The following is a 22,601-nucleotide window of genomic DNA, read 5'->3' on the forward strand; positions in this document are numbered from 1 at the left end:
TAAAACAGCATTAAAAAAGCAAGGCCCCTTTAAGTGCGTGCAGAGTCAGAATAGGGATAGGAAGTGGGGAGAGGTTGAGCACTAAGACCCAGGGAAGGCACTGCTTCCCCTTGCTTCAGGTCGTTAGGTTTTTTGCTGGCAGCCATCTTGTTTTCTTGATCGAGCCAGAAGGCAAGATACTTACGGAACCAGGTAAGTAGGGAGTCAGGGGCCCAGGGGCGGGGGACCTGGGGAGGGGATCCGGGGGCTGGGCCCAGTTGCTGAGTGTGTCGTAGGGTTGCCAGGTGTCTGGTATTTTTGCCTCCTGGCAGGGAAAAACCCAGAAAATACCGGACATTTTAGGTGTCCAGTATTGTCTGATATTTTTTACCGGACAGGAGGCGAAAATACCCGACCGCCCAGGTCAATACACTCCCTGCCTCCTGCCAACTACCCCCAGCTTTCTTCTTTTCCACTTTCACCACTTTAATCTCCTGCTCATTTGATAAATGTGGCAGAAGCATTTTAAATGCTGTTCTGTCACAGAAGGCCATGTTTGCCTGAAGCACCTGCTGATAGCTCTGCTAAGGCCTGCCTCAGTTTTCTCTGAACTCAGGCTCCCTAAAAGAGTCCACACAAGGCCTGATATTCTCCCTTCTAGGGTCTAATTTATTAAGTCCTGAACACAGTTTTTCAAAGCAGACTCTAACCTATAGGTCTCACCTCAGATTTAGCTGGGCCCTGCCACTCTTCCCTGAGGATCCAGCTTATCTTTTAAAGTTCCTTTCTTTTGCCCCAGTCCCAAGCTGGTCATAAGCCCTAAGGGTCTGTCATCTCGCCCTCCAGTGCCCCTTGATTGGAGTTTGGCCTTCTCCACACAGGCCTCCTCACTGATTAAGGACGTGCAGGAGCCACCCATCTCCCTGCCCTGTTGCATAGCAAGTGTACTGGATCCCATTCCCTTTTAAGGGGGCCAGTCCTTCAGTGGCCATGGGTTATCCTTGATCTTTCCTCTGACATTCAGTCTAACTCAGGGCAGCACTGAGGATGTCCACCCATGTTTCTTGCTCCAAGACTCAACTACTGGGTTTTCTATGCCGGCAAGTACCTCTGTAAACATTTTGGGTTTCTCTTTATGTGCCCATTTTTTTGCCCAGCTCTGTTTGAGAGAATAGCTGGTTTTTCTGGACACTGGGCCCAGTTTTTGTTTAATTTTGTCTACGGAGGGCAGTTTTGCAGATGTTGTACTCAGAGATGAGCGCTTTGTAAGTGTTATAAAATAAATAAAATAAAATCTGTCTCTTGTCTGCAAGTAAGGACCAGGAATTTAAAAAACACTCTGTGATTGCTACTCACTAGTGAAATATATCCAGTCATTACCAAGTTACCAAAATAAATTAAATAATTTATAAGAACTCCATAAAACACTTCAAGTTAGCTTCAGCATGCTTGAACAATTCAAGTAAAGTTCTAGAATCAAATAAAATACAGTTCTAGTATCAAATCTGCTCACTATGACAGTAAAGAGGCCACCAGCTTTGGATTCTACATCTGAATTTTGCAAAGTGATTTTATTTTCAGAATTAAAGAAATAAACAGTAAGAAAAACTTACCGTGTATTCTGCTCCCAGTTTGTCCATTGGTAAGAGAAGGCAAGAGAGAAAACAAAAGTAGAATAAAATAATGATGCAAATTATGTTCAATAAATTCAAAAGTATATTAATAATCAAAATCATTGGGTTGAATGACTTACACTTCACTGTGAAATCCCAGTGGAGTCTAAGGGATAGCATGGGTTACAAGTCAGCATGACATTTAACATATAGTATCTAAAGGTCTAATGCAGAAACATAAAGGGGGAGACAGTAGCACAGTATAATGTTTAAAATCTTTACCCATCTATAGTTTCTGCATATTACTCATATTTCTTGGTAACAGCAAATGATGGGAAATAAAAATATGTAGTGGTAATATAGGAATTGTTCAAATATTTTAACGTCTGCCTCTAGGTATATGACACGTGGCCTTTAAAGATAAACAAAATTATCCACAATAAACTTCCAATGTTTTCAGTTTGCTTTGAGTACTTACCTGTGATTGTATAAGGGTAATAATTCCAAGCCTTCTCTGTAATGTAAAATATTTTGGGAACAACTGCTCTGGCCCAGCTAGGTAGTTTGCTGCAAAGAAAGGAAATCCCAAATTAGACTATTTTTTGACTTGCGAGAATTCCCCTTCACACTTTTCAAGCTAAGAAGATTTAAAGTAGGGTATGTGGATTCACAGCATTGGTCATGTGAAGACTCAGCACAGGTCATAACACACAATGTGTACTTTATAGAATTCTTAGCACAAGGAGACAGCCTTTACTAAGGGTACTCAGCAAGGATAATAAACAGGCCTAGTCAGTCTGATTGTTACATCTCCCTAGGCAGTTTCTTCCTTTGTATTCTCTACTGATGCATAAACTCTTGTACTCCATTAACCCCAAATCCTGATTATGAGATAGTATTTTCTGTATGCTAATAATACTATGTGGCAATTTTAAAGAGTTTTATATTCAAATTTTTCAAATGAAGAGGCTGATCCAGAATGATAAAGAGCCAGATTTAGATGGAGAACCTTTGACTTCCAGTCCAGGGTTCAGTCTGCCAGCCAGTTTTCTAATACACTAGTTACTATCCTGCTTGACTAAGAAAACCCTTAGATAATGAGAGAGAGGACATGATTTTTTGTGGTCAAGAAAATCGCCCCACAGAAACTGAGATCAGACATGCAGAAATACCTCTGATACAGTAACAACACAGATGACTTCTGGGGGCTTATAGCAGGCAGAAGCCAGTGCAGTATTCAGTTGTTATTATCTATATTATCATAATACTTAAGAACTCAGTAGGCTATGTCTACACTGCCTTTTTTTGGCAGAAGATATGCAAATTGTGCTCTCATTTGCATATCGTCTGCCGATCCTTTTTATGGAAGAGGTTTTGCCGCTAAAAAGCCCCATGTAGACGGGGCCAATTGTTGGAAAAAAAACCTTTTTTACAAGATTCCTTATTCCTCAAAAGATGAGGTTTACAAGATCTTGCAAAAAAGGGTTTTTTCTCCAATAAATGGCCCCGTCTACGTGGGGTTTTTTAGCGGTAAAACCTCTTCCGCAAAAAGGATTGGCAGAAGATATGCAAATGAGAGCACGGTTTGCATGTCTTCTGCGGAAAAAAATGGCAGTGTAGTCATAGCCTCGGTATTCTACAAGCACATTATGAAAAGACCCCAACACCTCACAGCTAAGTAATTGCTTTTGAATACCCACATGTCAAAATGACAGCCCCAATTAGGCACTATCACTACCAGGCTGGGGTCAATTTTTGGATGTGGTTTTGGGGGGATTTTTTGCTTCTCACTTTTGTGTGACCCCTGACTGATTTTTCTGTGGGTCATCGGCCCCCAACCCAAAAAAGGCTCCCCACCCCTGCCTTACGTCAGTGACACAGTGAAAGGGAGCTGAGGACCCTGAAGAGTCTGACGCGGGGCATGTGCAGTAAGAAGGAAATGGAGAGGTATTTGCCTATACCACCTTTTATGCTCTCAGTTTGGAGCACAAGGAAAGCTACGGCATGTGTGCAGGCTAGTGGGCACTGCCTGCAGAAAAGTGCAGACTTGGGCACATGAACAGATGTGCATCTTGCATGTGGAATACACATAGAGACCATTACACAAAGAAGAGTCAAAGCTTTCCAAAATGATGGAAGAATTGCAAGAGGCACTCAGCCTTCTGATTTGAAAAGCACATTCCCTCTGCGTACAGTGGAGCTAAGGTATGAAGGAGGGAGATGGGAGGGTTTGGGCACAAAGAACAGGAATTCAGTTTTGGTCAGGCTAAATTTAAATTGCTTGCAACACAGAAGGCAAAATGGGGATTAAACAGCCCAGTCAAGGAAATTATTTGTCTTGCTGCTTTAGTACCTGCTCCCTAAGTTTAAAAGTTTCCATAAGACTTTACTGAAGCAAACCTACAAGATTTGAAGTTTCTAATGAGAAAGAGGCTTGCTTAGGTAACAGGTTTTCCTGTGCTCCAAGGCAGTCATGTTTGTTTTTCACAGGAACAATGCAATTCAGCTACACCAGACTAACACAGCTGCATCTCTATCACTATTCTTTGTGGCTGGAAAGAGCTTCCCTTTTTAAAATTTAATTATTTGATGACTGTTGCCAATAGTGACATTCACCTCTGTAGACTTTTGACTCCCACTGTACTTTTGCTCTAGAAACATTTGTGTTTTCCTATCAAACATCTTATAAAGAAAGGTGAGTTTAGCTGAGATGGTTGATATTATTTTATTTGACCCTGTTATAATTAGTCAGGGACTGAAACTCTTATGGTGAAAGCTAGATTCGGAAGCACCTGATTAACATTTTCAGTGATAAACAATTTAAGAATTTTCCTTCCAGCATCCCCAATGAGACTGTTCCTTTGACCCTAATCCCATTTGGTACATAATTATTTCAGTCCTTCCTGGCAGAGTAAATATTTTTTTTCCATAAAATATTTATTGCTGTTCAGCAAAGGGGAAGAAATTATATTAGTCCCTATCATGGCAGGGAACTCTCTGTCCAAGGCTCTGGCACAGTAAGGGCTAAATTTTCTTATTCTCTGCACAATGCTTAAATCACCAAACTCAACACGTGGGATGATGCTGGAAGTGGAGAAGGGATTCTCCACACAAGGCACAAAGTACTAAGAGAGCCACTCTGCAGTCCAGCCTCTCTCGGTTCTAACGTCCCTGCTCTTGCAAGACTGGGGAAGAGCTGTTGGACTTGCGGTGGAAACAGAGCAACTAGTCGCACCCTGTTGAACCTGGAGGTATGGGCACACTGCTGAGGCTAATGGATACCTGTGTTACTGTGTAGTGTTCCCAAATTACCTCTTCTCCCTCAGGCTACCACAGGGGACTCAAACTCAATTTTCCTTAGGGCCAGTGGGCACCTCTCCCTTGGGTGTGTGTGTGTGTCTCCATAGGCTCATCCCTATGCATCCCCTGACCTTGCCTGCTACCCCAGGGTGATTTAAACGCCCCCCCCCCCAACTCTGGGAGTCCTCGCCGCCATCACCAGCTGCACAGTGGGGCTAGAGTTGCTTCCAGCAGTGAAGTGGAGTGACAGGGCTGGCTTGGGAGAGGGCGGAGGAGCAGAGCAGAAGCTGCTGCATCACTCTGCTCCCCCACAACTCATGCTGCTGCAGTGAGTCCAGAGGGACCCAGCCCTTGCTGCTGTCCCATACCAGGCCCCCTGGTAATCCCTGAGGCCGTATCCCTCTGGCGAGCCGGCGTGAGAGAAGGGGTGCAATGGCGGGGACTGGGCAGAGCAGGGGTGGGAAGAGGTAGGATGGAGCAGAGCAGGGGCTGGACTTAGGAAAGGAGACGGACAATCCCCCCCCAGGGCCACAGAGACTCACATGCTGGCAGCTGTGCACGGGCTGGATTGTGGACCTGCTCAGGCTGTAAGATGGCCTGCAGGCTGTGAGTTTGAGACCCCTGCCCTACAACCATACTGATTCCACTGTCTCAGGGCCTTTCAGCAACTATGAGATTTGTCCATAAGGAACTGTCTCTTTTAATCAGAGCCAGTGCTGGGAGTCTGTAAGGGCACATCTACCCTACAACATTATTTCGAAATAACAAGGTGAGCGTCCGCACAGCAAGCCCGTTATGTCAAAATTATTATGAAATAACAGGCTTCTTATTCCAGAATAATCAACCCTCATTTCACGAGGAATCACACCTATTTTGAAATTGCTATTTTGAAATAGGTGTAGTGTGGATGCTCCACTGCTTCTATTTCAAAATAGCTCCTCCCCAGGGCCATTCAAAGTAATTACTCCCCAGTGCTTCCTGGGGCTCTAAACTGAGGTAGCACATCCTTATTACGGAAGCCTGCCTCAGACTCATTTTGAGGCTGTAGGGTGGATGTGTTATTTTGAAATAATTATTTTGGGTGTTATTATTCCAAAATACCTTATTTTGAAATACCCTTGTAGTGTAGACATACCCAAAGAGGCCCTTTTAGACTAGGAGAGATATCACTGCGGTATCCCGTTCTAGTTTCAGGGTTGGATTTATTTGGTTCTTTTTGCAAACACAGACTCCAAGAACCAAAGACACAGCTACACCGGGCAATGATTCCTGGGAGAAAGCAAGCTGCTATTTCTGTGGGGCTTGGGACAGAGCTTTGAGGCACAAGGCGCTTTCTCCACCTTTCTCTCAGACAAAAGAAATCCTAGGAAGCGCAGGCTGTGGACTGCTAGGATTTATAGGTGTTCTCAACAGGTCCTGCTAGCCATCCTCCTTACCCCAGAACAGGATGGACTGTGGATGGGGTTGTTACCAGTTTCTCCTGGAAAGAGGAAGAAATCTGTTTGAACTTGACTGCCAGATGTCTTGAAAGCCTCTGGAACCCAAGCAGGAATATCAGGGAGGAAGAAACTCCAGGAAGCCCCCTTTGGTTGGGTTTTATAACTTACTTACAAAATGTTCCCTGTGTTTATTTAGATTTTGCCAGTAGACCACTGAGGAGCGCCTGGGAATGAAGTTAAGGGGGAGCCTATATATTTTTAAAGTAGCTCTACAACTGTGTTCTTGAGTGAACTCTGGTCTGATGCACAGTCAGGGGGAATTTATGTACCAGATTAAGTTGCCCCCAGTAGGAGAAAAGGCTGCAAGTATAGGACCCTTAACTGGTTTTCTTCTACATTTGGGCCTTCACAGATTCAGCATAAAAATAAATCCTCAACCAAGAGCCACTTCATCTCCCTCTCCTTTTAGACCCGATGGCGTGAGTCTAGTGGCATTTCTCTCAGCTTCACTTGGAAGGAAACATGGGACTTGTTGTTGGCCCAAGGAACTGAGTTATGGGATTCTAAATGTAAGTGAACTTTCCTCTTGTTCCAATATCTGGAATATATCGGTATGATAAAAGTGACTTCCTGTGCCAAAGGCTTAGCCGTCTCCACAGGTTGTTTTATATACAATGGAAAACGAAGTATGACACATAATCACTGCTATTATGAATGTCTTGTTTTAGTCCTGACCCAACTGCCATTGAAGTCAATGGCACAACATCCCATTGATTTTAATGGAAAGTTGGATTGAGTCCTTTGGATTCGGCTGCCTGTAGTGCAGCTGTAAATTATTCTGCTTAAATGTTAATTTTAATTCTTCAGCATTAAATAGGGGCTCTTTTCCCCTGAAACTTCCATAACCAGTTAATTTGTTCTTTGAAAAATTAGCTGCTACATCAAATGCTAAATTTGATGTCTGACAGTTATGAGGGAACTAATTTAACAGGTTTCCCTTTACTTTTCATAAAAATTCTGCTCAAATAAATTGGCTTCATTTTAGGTACCAGAGATAAAGGAATACCACACGCTTCTCTAGCCTTCTTTTGTATCTTCAGTTCATATTGACCTTTTATTTCTTGCATTTCCCAAAAAGCTGGCATTTTGCAGTTATTTGATTGTGATCGCCTGTACTTTCACAATTCTGTTTAGTCAGATCGATTCATCTTTTGATGTGAAGTTGTGAGACTTTAATACATTGCGCATGTAGTGAGGTCAACATTCCATGCATCCCCCTTATAGACAGAGGTGCCTCTGCAGCACTCTGCTAACAATTTCTTCCGCACAGGGATTATTAAAACAAGCCCTCTGATTTATTTTCTTGTCCGTACACCACCATTCTTGGAGATCTGAGTTGATTCACATCAATAAAACTCAAGGTGTCAAAACACAGGCCATTGGTTTTAACCTCTTGTCAGGCCACTCCCAGCTTTTTCTGCCTGTCGTCTCATGCCCCATGTCTTCCTGCTGCACCTGCTCACTCTCAACAGTTTCCAACTCACACTACTTCCAGGCCTTCCTGGTTGGGGCTTTTTTTGCTTTGGTGGCCCATTCCCAGGCCCTACCTGGCTAGTTCCTCAGTCTTCTAGCTCTGGCTTCTAAACTCTTTGGCATCAGGATCTTCCCTGTAGAAGTCCTTACTTCCTGCAATTTCCTTCACTTCCCTTTTCTCTGCTATCTTTTATAGAGAATTACCTGAACCAACCCAGATGTGCCTCTTTAGTAATCAGGATTGACTTAGCTCCAGACCCTGTCCACCTTGTAACAGCACTGTTTATAGTGGTAGCTCTATTTAAATTCAATAAGTTTGATTTAAGACACTGATGTTACAGCCCTAGCTGAGGACCCATTTGTGGGCTCTCACTAGGCTGCTATTCTGAAGCCAAACTTTTAATTTTTCAGGAGTTTTAAAGCTTATTGAGTCTGACCAATGTTCAGACACAGCCTCTATGTCTGGATTTTCAGGAACACTCCTGGGATGCAGACGCTAATGCTGGTACTCCACTCTTGGACCATAGGGCTCCATCGCCCAACTAACCCACGACCCGAGGTCACGGTGAACTTCCCCAATCTCTGCTGTAGTTCTCACACATTTCCTCCAGATCGCCACCCTTGTGAGGACTCTGGATTTCTGCTCCGCCTTTCAGGGAGATGGTGATGTTACACAGTCTTTGCCAAAACAAAAAACAGGACTATGTAGCACTTTAAAGACTAACAAGATGGTTTATTAGGTGATGAGCTTTCGTGGGCCAGACCCACTTCCTTAGATCAAATAGTGGAACAAAATTGTCACAACCATATATATCAAAGGATACAATTAAAAAAAAATGAACACATGAAAAGGACAAATCAAATTTCAGAACAGAAGGGAGATGGGGGGAGGAGGAGGTAAATGTTTGTGAGCTAATGATATTAGAGGTGATAATTGGAGAAGCTATCTTTGTAATGGGTAAGGTAATTAGAGTCTTTATTCAAACTTAATTGTAAAGTGTCGAATTTGAGCATGAATGACAGTTCAGAGGATTCTCTTTCAAGTGTATCTGTTACACCTTGTGGAATGAGGTGTAACAGTTAACTTGAACTAAGGATGTAGTTTGAGTTAACATTTGCCTGCCGCGTGTAGCTGCGGGGAGTTAGGTTGGACTAAGGGGATTTAAAAATGGTGCCCGGACGGGAAGATGCAAATAAAGCCCGGGATATTTAAATCCCAGGCTTCATTTGCAACTTCGAATGCCTACATTAGCCTCCCTAGTTTGAACTAGGGGGCTAGTGTAGACATACCCATGGTGATTTAATGGGCCCACAGTTCTGGCTGCCACCACTGCCACAGTGGCAGTGGCCAAGAACCCTAGGCCCTTTTGAATCACCGGACCCGAGGCCAGTTGCCTCTTTTGTCCCTCATATCGGTGAGCCTGGATGATGTTTCTGAGCAATGCATAAATTTTCCCCAGTTCTATATCTGTGAGTCACAGTATTGATGGCTTGCCCACAGAGCACCATCCTTTATGAATATAACTCATCTATATACTGGCATTTATGGCCACGCTTTTTCCCCCTCCCCATTATAATGGAAACTGCAAATTAAAGTATTTATGGACCGCAGAAGCAGAACAGTCACACCAACAGATCATCACTGGCCATCAGGCAGCATTTTAGTAAGACACTGACACTCCCTCGAGGGCACTTTCCTTTATTGGTCAAGGAAGGCGTTGGAATCATTTTGCTGGAGTGGATCAGAGACAATACTTTCTGTGACAGAAAAAGACCTCTCAAAGGGTACGTCTAGACTACAGGCTTTTGTTGACAGAAATTTTGTCGACAAATACTGTCGACAAAGAGCGTCTAGACTACATTCAGTTCTGTTGACAAAGCAAGCTGCTTTGTCGACAAAACCCTGTAGTCTAGATACAACCCTAGATGCAATAACACCTTCTGTCGACAGAACTCTCTCGGCAAAAGGCGTTATGCCTCGTAAAATGAGGTTTACCACCATCGACAAAACTGCTGTGTTCTGTCGATGTTATGTTGACAGAACTCAGCGGTAGTTTAGACGCTGGTTTAGTTTTGTCGACAAAAGTCCACTTTTGTCGACAAATCTCTGTAGTCTAGACACACCCAAAGAGAATGCTCTTTCACCGCCTCATGAAAATATGGCTCTCACCAGGGAAAAGGGAAGGAAACAGAATGGAAAACTAACCTGAAATGGTCAGAGTCTGCATGCAGGCGCAGCGATCTGTCCCCACCATTTCTCCTTCCCAGATGGAAGTAAACACCTTACATGGGCCTGAGATCCAGCTAACCACAAAGGCACTGGACTTTATTTGATATGAATCTTCAGGACCATTTTTCAAACCTGGTTATGTTTGTATGCAATATTTTGCACATGGGGGCATGCTAAGCACATTTGTGCCACCACAGATCTCCTATTCAGGGCAGGGATGTTTAATTATTGTTTAAAACGTGAACCAGCTAAATACTAGGCTTAACAGAGCGACTGCAGAACTGGAGTTCATTTGCATATTTGACACGGTCTCCCTGGGCTTAAATAAAGATATTAATTGGTTAACGCACTACAAAGGCAATTTCTCATGCCTTTAGCATTCGCATTTCACATCAGCAGCTATGAATGGGACACATCCAGCCTACTTACTGTATATAACTCGTTCATAAGCTGACTTTTTTTGGAAAAAAATTCCACTGTGAAGAGTTGAGGTCAGCTTATGAACAGATTCTTCCCATGGCTTGGGCTGAAGGACTTGCTGGCTGCCAGCATGGAGCCCCTCAGCTTCCATTGGCTGAGAACAGCAAACAGTAGCCAATGGGAGATGAGAGGCTCTTTGCCTGCAGCCTGCAAGTCCTTGAGCTGACAACCTGGGATTATCAGTTTGTACTCTGGAGTTGGCTTATAAATGGGTCAGTGACTTTTTACCATTTTTTCTCTGTAAGTTTGGGGGGTCGGCTTATAAATGAACGGACTTATGTTCACATGTATACGGTAATTAGCGTCATTAATATGGGTCTTACAGTTGACCAGTACTTCTGTTGTTTTCTATATATATTTCTTAGTTTCTGTTATTTCCACTCCAATTCACCCGATGAAGTGGGTTTTGCCCATGAAAACTAAAGATTCTATATATTTTGGTTAGTCTCTAAGGCGCCACAGGACCACTCGTTTTTGCTAGTTCAGCTGGTGAACCTTGGAGCAGCCCCTGCCTGGAGCATGGTGGGCCTGGATGGGCTGGAGCAGCCCACCGGTTAACCAGTTACCCAAAAGCATTGCCTAATCAGGGTGAGGCTTAGTTGGTAAATGGTTAGCCGGTTAACCCTTTACATCCCTAATTCAGTGACAGTAAGCTTCTAAGTCAGTGGTTCTCAAACTTTTTGGCCCCTGGATGAACTGGCTCAATGTAAATTTTTCCATGGACCACCAGTTGCTAATGCAGGCATGTCCAAAGTCCGTCCCGCGGGCCAATTGCGGCCCGTGTTCTGGTTTAATACGGCCCCACAGGTAATTTGGCAATATCTATCTTTTATGGCCCCCAACGAATCCATATGTATTGAGATGAATACATTGTAAAATCTCAGTTAATGTCAGTTGGTCTAAATCAGTTATAAATATATTTGGACACAACATGTATACTTGGTGTTATGTTCCTGTTCATATTTTTTTAACTTAAAAGTTGACAGACAACCTTTATTACCAATAATATGTAATGTACTTTACAATGTTCCTGACATATATTTCAGCTTCCTGGATTTTTTTTTCATCTGGCCTTCAGATATGAAAGGCAGAGTGATTTAACACCTGTTTAGATTTGTCATCCATGTGACGAAATGAAAAGTATGCTGTTTGCAATAAACTTTGCATAAAATAGTTAATTTGCATTTAATTTTAATGGTTCAAAGAATGTCAGGCAAAATGGTCGGCCCTCACGCATGTTCACTTCATCAAATCTGGCCCTTTTTGAAAAAAGTTTGGACTCCCCTGTGCTAATGGAAACTCACCGTTAATTACATAACTACACCCAAGCCATTTTGCTAGTGCTGCAGCTAGGGAGAATGGTTTAATTTCAATGATTAAGCAGATTGATCATTTTAACTTTCTCATGTTAGTTTATCAAACTTCATTTTAAATAAAGTAAAATATTAATTTATGTTCAACACAAAAAGTTTCAATGTTTTCTTTATTTATGGCAGGCGTAGAGACCTTTTTTGGGTCGGGGCCACTGACCCACAGAAAATCAGTTGGGGACCCACAAGTAAGCAGCAAAAAAACTCCTGCCCAAACCCCCAACCCTCACTGAATTGGTCCCCAAATGAGACACCACACTCCTCTGGCGCTCCAGCCCCACTAGGTGAGGGGAAGAGACAGGGAGGACTGAGGTTCAGGGCTTCCCACAGGCCAGATTTACTTTTATGGGGTTTTGGAGCTAGTGGATTTTATGGAACCCCCTAGGCTCTGGGGTGGGAACCAAAATGAGGGGTTCAGTGTGTGGGACAGGGTTGCCAGTGAGTGGGATACAGATGGCGGTGCAGGATCTGGGAGGAAGGTGGGGTGCAGAAGGGGGAGAGTAGTGAGGTCTGGGTGGGAGGTGGGGTGCAGAAGCAGACTGGGAGTAAGGTGTCTGGCCAGGGTGAAGGAGCAGGAGCAGGGTAGGGGGTAAATATCTGGCCAGGGGTGAGGGTGCAGGATCAAGGAAGAGTGCAGGAGCAGCCTGGGGGTAGGGTGTCTGGCCAAGAGGGAGGGTGCAGGAGAAAGAGAGGGTGCACGAAGGGCTGAGGGGGGAGGATGCAGGAGCAGGCTGAGGGTAGAGTTTCTGGCCAGGAGAGAGGGTGTCTAGACAGGTTGGGGAGTGCAGGAGCAAGGGAGGGTGTCAAAGCAAGCTGGGGGTGTGTGGTCTTGGGTGGAGGGAGAGGACTGAGAGTGACTGGGGTGCAGGGGTCTGGGCATGAGGGGGGATACTTACCTGGCTTTGTGCTCCCTTGAAGTGGGGAAAGCCTCATGAGTCACTGCACTGCCATTCCCCCAACAGGGTGGGGGGAGGGAGGGAGCTGAGCCTCCCCCTCCCCCACGCAGCAGAAAGCCCACGCAACCACGAGGCTGCAGCACTAGCTCGTCTTCCCACTCAGAGGGTGTGCATGGGCGGGAGTGGGGGGGAGGGATGAAGAAAGCTCATTGAAAAATCAGAATTATTTTCAGAGAAGTTTGTATGAAGCCTCCACGCACAAGCCTGCTGCCTGATTAGCAGAATAAATGTTTTCAAGCTGTCTTGTGGACATGCCTCGGAGATGCCTTTAAAAACAAGTTACCTCCTTCTGGACCACGGTCTCCAATTTCTCCATTGTCTCCCTCCCTTTTTTCACATGCTGAACTGTGTGATCATCTGAGTCTTCTCCGGCCAGCCCCCAAGAACTGCTGCCTCTCACTGGAACCACCTTTCAGGTTTCATTTAGAGCTGCGCTCTTGCCACTGAGCACTCTCACCCATGAACGCTTTACTAATTGCAGCTTTGAATACCCTGGACTGGGAGCTCACCAGATCAAACACAGTCGCTGCCATGCTGCATGCCCTTTCACTCGGCTGCAGCCAAACAAGCAGGGTCTGGAGAGGGAGGAAGCTATGGCAGGATGCCGAGGTGGCTGCTGGTTCTGTCAGAGGGACATGGACAAGCCCTCTGAATTCCCCTGTGGGCATGCCCCCTCCCCACAGCCCGGGCCCTGGCCTTCCCCAGGAGCTACGGACAGTACTGAGACCCCTCACCAAGCCGGGTGGCGGTTCCCACCCTCCTCCTCCTTGTGTACAGCAAAGTGGTGCCGTGTGAACACGAGGGTCCCGGAGTGCAGCGCCCCCTCCCCAGGCTGGGCCACACCTTCCTGCAGTGTGCAGCCCAACAGACGGGTGGCCAGGTCAGAGCGGGGCGCACCTTGCAGCGTGAACAGAGAATGGGCAGGTCCCCGTCGTGGCAGGCGGGGTGCAGGGGGGAAATGCAGAGTCAGCAGCTCCTCGCTTGAGAATCCTGCCTCTGGGCCGACTCCCAGCAACATGGAGACTGGAGGGGTGGGGGGGGGGGAGCTCAAGGGTGGGGGTGACAAGAGGCTCAAGGCTACCTCATCTGCAGACTGCAAGCACAAAGAAGGAGGTGGGGTGGGAAGCCTCACCTGAGGCGCAGGGACATGGACAAGCCCGCAAGAGAACCTGCCACGTTGCATGTTGCACAGGGCACTGGGGGGAGGCCGAGCTGGAGCCACGGACCACCTGGGAGGTAGCCACGGACCACTAGTGGTCCGCGGACCCCACTTTGAGAACCACTGTTCTCAGTGGTGAATAAGACCATCAACAGACTTTTTTCATAAGCACTATTTTTTGTAAGTGTGTAATATTGCTGGTAATTTCGTTGTTAGGCTGGGGAAAGGTCAGATCTGTCAGGATTCCAGAGGAACATGCAATGGTGTAATTGCCACAATATTGCTATATCTGTGTCTAAGGATCACCGTGCAGAAAAGCTTAATAAAGGAAATGGGCCTAAGGGAACAGAGAAGAATTGGAAAAGCAGCAACATTCAATTAGATCAGTAGTAATAAAAAACTGCAGCAGATTAAGGAATATATTTCATACAACAGAAATATATAGGTTTTGAAATTAACACTGGCCTTTAACTCAGTGTGGAAGCACTGACCCCCTAACTCTTTAATTTTAGCTGCAGAAAAGACACATATTTGGCTTTAGGAACTGATGGGGCTGTCGGGAAAAAAAAAGCAATTTTTCTCACCATGGCTTTAAGCCTGTCACTGTGCTGCAGAAGGTCACTGAGGCTCAATTCTAGTGGTCATTCATAATGTCAGCTCACTTCACTGAGCCAAATCTTTTGTTACCAAAGTGGGTCGCTGGCCTTGTGTATTTCGTAGGAAGTCGTGCTCTATCTTGCTGTATCAGCATCCCAAGGGCTCACTGCTACCCTCAGCAATTCTCGGCTAAGTGTGGGACCAGAGTGACGTTTTGAATGTTACTGTTGTTCAACAGAGACTTGCTTGACCTCTGTGTCATTTCAGGCAGGATTAATTTGAATGCACCTATTTGATTTTAGCTGAATATGAAGATTTGGGGTGGGAGGAGGGTATAAATCTACCTTTGAACTAGAATTTGAAAAGAAAACAACTTTCCTTTAAAGAAGAACTTTAGCATGTTAAATTTTTTTGCACTTGTATAGCCCTTGCCATCACGGACATCACAGCATATTGCAAACAGTAATGGAATTAATCTTCAAACAGCTCTGTGCAGGAGTGAAGAACCATCATTTTCATTTTTTTTTTATGGGAAGCCCACAGTGATTAAGGACATCCGCAACCTCAATTAAAATCAGTGGGAGTTATTGGTGCTCTGTGCTTCAGGAAATCAGATCCTCCCAGACTTGTGTAAGATCACACAACAAGCATGGGATAGGGCAGGGCCATCCTTAGGATTTGTGTGGCCCTACGCAGGACAATTGAACTGTTGCCCCGATGCCTGATGGCAGCCAGAGGGACGATGACTTTTTTAGAGACGTAGTTTTATAATCTGCAGCAGCGCACGAATGAAATATTTTTATAACAATTTTTAAATTAATGCCCTGTTGACAAACAGTAAATTCAGAAACTGACAGCTAATACCTGGAGCTGGCAAATGTCTGTTAAATGGCTTCATTACTGCTCACATGACCCTTTCACAGGGTCAGTGCGTTCTGCTAATAAGTCTGGCCGGCTTTTTCACTTTTAAGTAACTAGGTCCTCTGGAGGAAGCAAAACCACAGAACAGGGATAGGAAGATACAGCTGGGTGGACATTAAGACCCAGCGGTGCTCCACATTTTTGGGTGCCCTATGTAACTGCATATTCTGCGTATGGGTAAGGAAAGAGTCAGAAGTAGAACCTAGACCTAGTGACCCTCAGTCGCTCTGGCATCCTGGATTTCTGTATATATAGATACCCCTTTCTGTTGTACCTATTTAAAAAATGGGAAAGTGTGAAAGAAAACAGAGAAATGTGCTGCTTTTCAACATAATCTTGCCTTTAGGTCATAATTCTTTGCCATGGAAAATGTACTCTAAAATTTAAAAAAAGTCTCTGTTTCAAGTGAAGGAGCTCTTCTATTGTCCCTTTCCTTGAAGTCGCCAGTGACTGGCCTGTATTCAATGGAACACATTTCATTTGAAACCCAAAAGCTATTTCCTGAGAGAGAGTTCATGCCCTGCAAATCTTCAACACTGTGCATGACGGGAAGTGACAGCAGCATGGTGTTCAGGGAAACAGCTGCATAATACTTGCCTGTTGAGATAGACCCGTTTTTCTGTGAGCTGACCATTGCCGTGATGTGGATCTTCATAGGGTTCGTTCTGCACGACTTCCACGCCCTCCCCTCGATCACTCTGCTCGTGGCTATGCTTACTGATCATGTACAGCTGTCCAATTCTGTACTGCAAAACAAAAACAGGAGCAAATATATTAGCCATATATAATGCATGAGTATCCTCAAGCCAAATGTCAAATGGATATCCAGGAAAAATTGCAATTTAAAGGTAGTGAGTGGGAGATGGAGGGAATCATTGCATTCAGAGCTGCAAGAATAATAATAATAAACGCTACTCCTAATGAATGCATCACTAAATAATAATGATATATCCATAGTGTCGTGTATCCAAGTGACCGCAAAGTACTTTACCAAAATCAGTCATGTGGCTGCATCCTCATTGTGATGTAGGCGAATTACATCACAGGAACCTTAAAAACCTCAAATGGGTTTTCACCATAGGAGGAGGTGACATGCCTCACACTAAAGGCCTCAGTGTTATAGAAAGCTAGAAGTTTCTGGAGGGGCATGGAGTCATGAGATGTTGGTGAAAGAGACTTCTTTGGAAACCATTGGCATACCTCTTTAAGGATATGTAGCTATAGAGTCCTCAGCTTTTGTAGATCAAGGTAGCTCCACTGAAGTTAAAAAAGTTATGCAAATTTATAGCAGCAGGCCTCTAAATTACTACCTGCATCCAAGCCATCATGGCACCAAGACAACTGATTATTTTCTTCTCAGCCACACATCAAAGGACAAGCAGTATTTGGAAGAAACTCACAAGAGTTTTGTTTATAAGTCGAGAGCTATACAAGGCACCACTTTTAAACCAGGCAAGATCAATGTGATAGTAGAGGTGCCAGGAATGGCAGACCAGTAAAAAATTATACAAACACTAACACATATTAGCAGGAAATAATAACCCATGATCAGTTGTGACCATGAGATGTCCAATGGCCTCATGATGGTCTGGTGGTTTCTGCCCAGTTTCTAGTGGATAAATATCTATATTATTACAATACCACCACCACAGTGACATTCTTATTAGACTCTTTAGGACCCAAGCACTATGGGCCTTGATAACTGGCCTCCATTCTTTCAGCTAGAGGTGGTCCTTGCTGGTCAGTCATCGGCCATTCTGGACAGTCAATTTGGTCTATGAATGAACTCAGGATTTTATTATTCAAGGTTTTTTTTAAATCAGTCCAGCACTTCCTACCAGCACCAGAAATTCCCTAAAGCAGATTAAAAAGTCATTGATTTTCTTGGATTAAAATATTTTTTTCTATTAACCCCATACCTGGAATTTTCTGTGCAAGATTCATGATTCTGCTCTGAGTTTCAAAGAATGTCTTGCACAACTGGCAGATTCATTCTTATTTCACTTTAGTTTCCCCCATATTCTTCTGTCTCTGTATTGTGCATTTTGGAGCATAAGAGAATAGTTAAGAACCAACAGCTCTTTCTTGACTTTTATTGTTTAATAGATTTTTTTCTTAACTTGGGAAAGTCTTTTTGTATTTCAGCTGAGATGGGAGGACTAATCCCATTAAGAAACACATCAGACATCTGACACAGAGTTCTAGTGTATTTTGAAAGATGGATTTTTAAATGATCTGTGTGCCAGGTTGTTGATACACCAACTGAGGTGCTTTCATTACTAGCAATTAAGTGCTACACTGTGTCTCTTATACTCAAGTGCTAAATAGCAGGGCTGGTGTTTAATACATGTTTACTAACTGCCATAATATGATTTCAAAGACTGCCTACCATGATCCACTGATATCCGTTTCTGAGACATGGTGCACAAGAGGAATTACATTACTGTGCAGTACTGAGGGTATGGGTAGACTGCGGGGGGTTTTCGGGTATTCTGAAAAAACTCTGTTGTGTCCAAGGAATGTGTTTGCTCTTCTGCTTTTTTTTGCGGAAGAGCAAACGTGCTCTTTCAGAAGCCCCTGTATTCCTCGTTTCAGAAGGAAGAAGGGCGGTTATGAAAGAGGGGTTTTCTCTGAAATTTGGCCCAGTCTAGAGAGGCCAAATTTCAGAAAAGCCTCTTCCAACAAAAGTATGGGGAAAAGAGCCTCGCAGTCGAGACGTACTCTGAGAGTAGAGACTCTGTTCTCTGGCACCACTGTCTTTCATGGAGAATTGCAAATTAAAAGTCTGTTGTTGTCCCTGTGAGGAGGAGTTCTGCCTTTTATTTCAACAGGAGAAGAACTAGCTCCTGAAAACAATTTCCAACAGCAGCCAAGAGAGAGGAGGCAGGAAGATGCTAACATTGCAGTTCTGGGGGAAACCTTGATGGAGGCTCTCCAAGTACAAGCTGTACTAAGTTTAAAATGTATGGATTCAGAAATGCCTGGCAGAGTGAAGCGTATGTGCAATAATTCCCTAGGTGAAGAGAAGATTTAATGCCTCCTTTATTCCGCATCCATTACTTGGCATCTGCCCCTTTTGCATCTGTCAGCCCAGGTCAGCAACCCTCTTACCTTCCTTTTTTGGCAGGGAAGAGGGGAGAGGAAGGAACTTGCACCCACCTCTATAATTTCTTGCTTCCCAAACTCAAACCTAGTTTCTGTTCTGTAGTCCCCGTGCTGTTTGATGCAGCGATGTTTCCCTAATAGTGGGTCCCAACCACTGGAAAGTTTTATGTGGGTCATCCCATGTAGGGCTGGATTAACCAATCACAGAGTCCTGATGGAGTTGTGGCTGGGCCAAATCTGAGTGATGAAGCAGCCCTATGTACCAGGTTGCAATGTCTGGATTAAGGAGCTGGGCCCTGTGCCATGGCATAGACAGGGCTGGCCTTACCATGAGGCGAACTGAGGCAGCTGCCTCAGATGCCAGACTGTGGGGGGAGAGGAGAGGCACTAGGACCCAGAGTGTAGAAAATTGTGTCTGCTGTGGGTGGGTCAGGGAGCCAGTCAGGGAGATATAAAAATGAACTGAGCTGAAGTGAGAACCCAGATATAATATTATGAACCTTGTTTTACTGTGTAACTGTGAAAATGTACTTGTATTTTAAGAGTTTCAGAGTGGTAGCCATGCTAGTCTGCAACTGAAAAAAGCGTAAAAAACAACAAACATTCTTGCAGCACCTTAGAGATGAACAAAAAATGTAGATGGTATTATGAGCTTTCGTGAAAAAGTGGGTTATGCCCACAAAAGCTCATACCATCTACATTTTTTGTTCGTCTCTAAGGTGATGGAGGACTATTCGTTGTTTTGTATTTTTAGAGTTGAAGAGTGTCAATAGTGACTAATAAAGGAAATATTTAATGAGATGCTACCAATATCTATCAACCCCCTATTTACACAATAATATAAAAGAAATAGTGTTACTTCTTTTGCCATGCTCAACATGTAATATTTGATGACTTTCTAAGACTGCAAAACATAGACTGTTTTCCCCTGTAGAAAATAAAAGATGCCCCCAAAGAAGTCTTCAGGAACTCAATATAGGAAGCAAAAAACTCAATTGCAATCTGATTTGCAGCAAGGAACAAATCTGATGGGAAAATATCTGAAACAGAACAGCACAGACATTTTGTACTAAAGCAGTGGCTCTCAACCTTTCCACACCACCGTACCCCTTTCAGAAGTCTGATTTGTCTTATGTACCCCAAGTTTCATCTCACTTAAAAAACACTTGCTTACAAAATCAGACATAAAAACACAAAAGTACAACAGCACACTAATACTGAAAAATTGCTTGCTTGCTCATTTTTACCCTATAATTATGCAATAAATAGATTGGAATATAAATATTGTACTTAAATTTCAGGGTATTGTACACAGAGCAGTATAAACAAGTCATATGAAATTTTAGTTTGTACTGACTTCACTAGAGCTTTTTATGTGGCCTATTATAAAAGTAGGCAAATATCTAGACGAGATGACACTCCCCCCAAGACCCGTGTGTTCCCCCTGGGGTACACATACTCCGGGTTGAGAACCACTGAACTAAAGGATTAGGGTTTATATTCTAAAGCTGTGACCTACTGAAACACTGTGTTATCTCTGACCACCCAATACTGCTTCCCAGTTCAATTTCTTGATGTTAGCACATTTCATTTAGTCTTAAAATGAAAAAAAATACCTATTCAATCAATTTTTTATTTGCTTATGTATGGCATGGGATAAATCAAGCATGCAAACTGTGCATCAAAGTTATGAAATGGGACACAAATGCAATAAAACATAAGGTAACAATTGGAAGGAGGTACCAAAGATGCTCCTCACCTGGCATATCACTTGGCCTGGGGCCTGCCCTGGATTGTGGCAAGTTCTGGTCATGTCTCACCTGAGCTGGTGAAAGGACCACTCCTGATTCTCCCAGTCATCCTATCCAACCTTCAGGAACATTTATACAGTAGTCTGTGCTATCGACTTTACATTTTTGATGCTTCTGAACATAAAGCATGGCCTTTCCTTGGTACAGGGATTTACAATGTCCAGTATGTTCCATTTCAAACATACCACACCTAGGCAACGTCTACTCTGCACAGTTATTTCAGAATAAGCTATTCCAGAATATTTATAGCTTATTTCAAAAAAGCACGTCTATACTGCAGGGAAGCCTCAAAATTAGTCCGAGGCAGGCTTTCCTAATGTAGACATGCTATCTCGATTTAGAGCCCCAGAAGGAATAATTTAAAAGGGCCCTGGTGAGGGGCTATTTCAAAATAGCAGAATTGGAGCGTCTTATTTCGAAATAACTTGGCTATGTGAGGAGAATGAGTGATAAACGCCTTCCCAAATAAATCCTTTTTGGTGAACTAACAAGTGGAGTAAGGGCAAGAGGAAGGCCAAAGTTAAGATTCAAGGATATATGTAAAAACACTATGAAAAGGTTTAACATCAATCCTAGCTCTTGGGAATCTACATCATCAGATCGCAACACCTGGGCTACATCTAGACTGGCATGATTTTCCGGAAATGCTTTTAACGAAAAGGTTTCAGTTAAAAGCATTTTCGGAAAAGAGCGTCTAGATTGGCACGGACGCTTTTCCGCAAAAGCACTTTTTGCAGAAAAGCGTCCATGCTAATCTAGACGCGCTTTTCCGCACAAAAGCCCCGATCGCCATTTTCGCAATCGGGGCTTTTTTGCGGAAAACAAATCTCAGCTGTCTACACTGGCCCTTTTGTGCAAAAGTTTTGTGCAAAAGGACTTTTGCCTGAACGGGAGCAGCATAGTATTTCCACAAGAAGCACAGATTTCTTACAGTAGGAAGTCAGTGCTTTTGCGGAAATTCAAGCTGCCAGTGTAGACAGCTGGCAAGTTTTTCTGGCAACGCGGATGATTTTCCGGAAAAACTGGCCAGTCTAGACACAGCCCTGGTGACAATTATTACAACCGGATATATCATTTTTCAATAGGACCTGTGCAAGTCATAAAAAAAACCTCTGTCTCAGAAGGAAAAATTCTCAGACTCATGAAAACGGAAGTAGACTGGCATGTAGCTATTGTAATCGATTGTGCAAATCCAGTATTGGACATATAGCCATGAAAGAGGTTGCAGATCCAGGCACAACTCATAGATTGTCACTGCTGCTGCTTACCACCATCTCTCGAGAAGAATGGGCCATATATTATATACTATTTCGGAATAGGCATTATTCTTTGTAGAATGAGGTTTACAGAAATCAGAATAAGCCATCCGTTATTTCATAATTATTTAGAAATAATGGAATTGCTGAGTAGATGCTTGCATAATTATTTCGGAATAACGTCCGTTATTCCGAAATAACTTTGCTGTGTAGACACTCCCTCAGTAGACACTTTCCCTGTGTAGACACTCCCTGTGTAGACACTTTCCCTGTGTAGACACTTCCCACTTCCCTTGAAACCTAGGGAAGGATCTGTCCTTATCACCCCTTTCCTCATGGATTCTTTCATCTTCCAAACTGCCAAAAAGTCTGACAAAGCTTAGCAGAATTTGATCTGATGCTGATATCAGAGGGCTAGATTCTGATCTCAGGTGTAACTCTGGAATTCTGCAGAATCTGTGTGGATTGACTGGTATCAACGAGATCAGTATCTGACCTGCCAATCTTGTAACTATTTACTCTTAGGAGCTACCCTGCCCTTGAAACACAGCATGTTAGTGCCTCAGTCACATAAGGATGCGTTTCTGGCATGCAATGAAGCTTCCTCACCAAACCGTATGGCGCTCAATGAGGGGAGGGTTAGTGCATTGCTGGAATTGCTTCAATGGAAAGTCATTAAGTAATGGAACGTTGCAAACGTTATCTCTTCACGGGGAAGAGAAACACCCTGTCCTGTGACCACAGTTTATTAACAATAAACGGTCTAATCAGCATTATGATCATCAGGCCTGCTGATGGGGGAGGAGGGGGGAAGGGGCAAAGGAGGGCAGGTACCCCAGGGCCCAGCGATAC

The 22,601-nt window shown here is 43.8% G+C and overlaps 1 protein-coding gene across 1 annotated transcript in view; it reads right to left on the bottom strand.

Annotated features, from left to right (window-relative positions):
* The window catches only part of PITPNC1 (phosphatidylinositol transfer protein cytoplasmic 1), a 250,308-nt gene that overhangs the window by 113,015 nt on the left and 114,692 nt on the right, over positions 1-22,601 (bottom strand). The window contains exons 4-6 of the mRNA XM_075903944.1: positions 16,175-16,323; positions 2,071-2,159; positions 1,593-1,600 (exon numbers count right to left, since the gene is read on the bottom strand). Of these exons, the coding sequence (XP_075760059.1) occupies positions 1,593-1,600; positions 2,071-2,159; positions 16,175-16,323 (246 nt within the window). The remainder of the gene's footprint in view (positions 1-1,592; positions 1,601-2,070; positions 2,160-16,174; positions 16,324-22,601) is intronic.

Source organism: Pelodiscus sinensis, chromosome 20 (genome assembly GCF_049634645.1).
Source record: "Pelodiscus sinensis isolate JC-2024 chromosome 20, ASM4963464v1, whole genome shotgun sequence".
Classification (NCBI taxonomy): Eukaryota; Metazoa; Chordata; order Testudines; family Trionychidae; genus Pelodiscus; species Pelodiscus sinensis.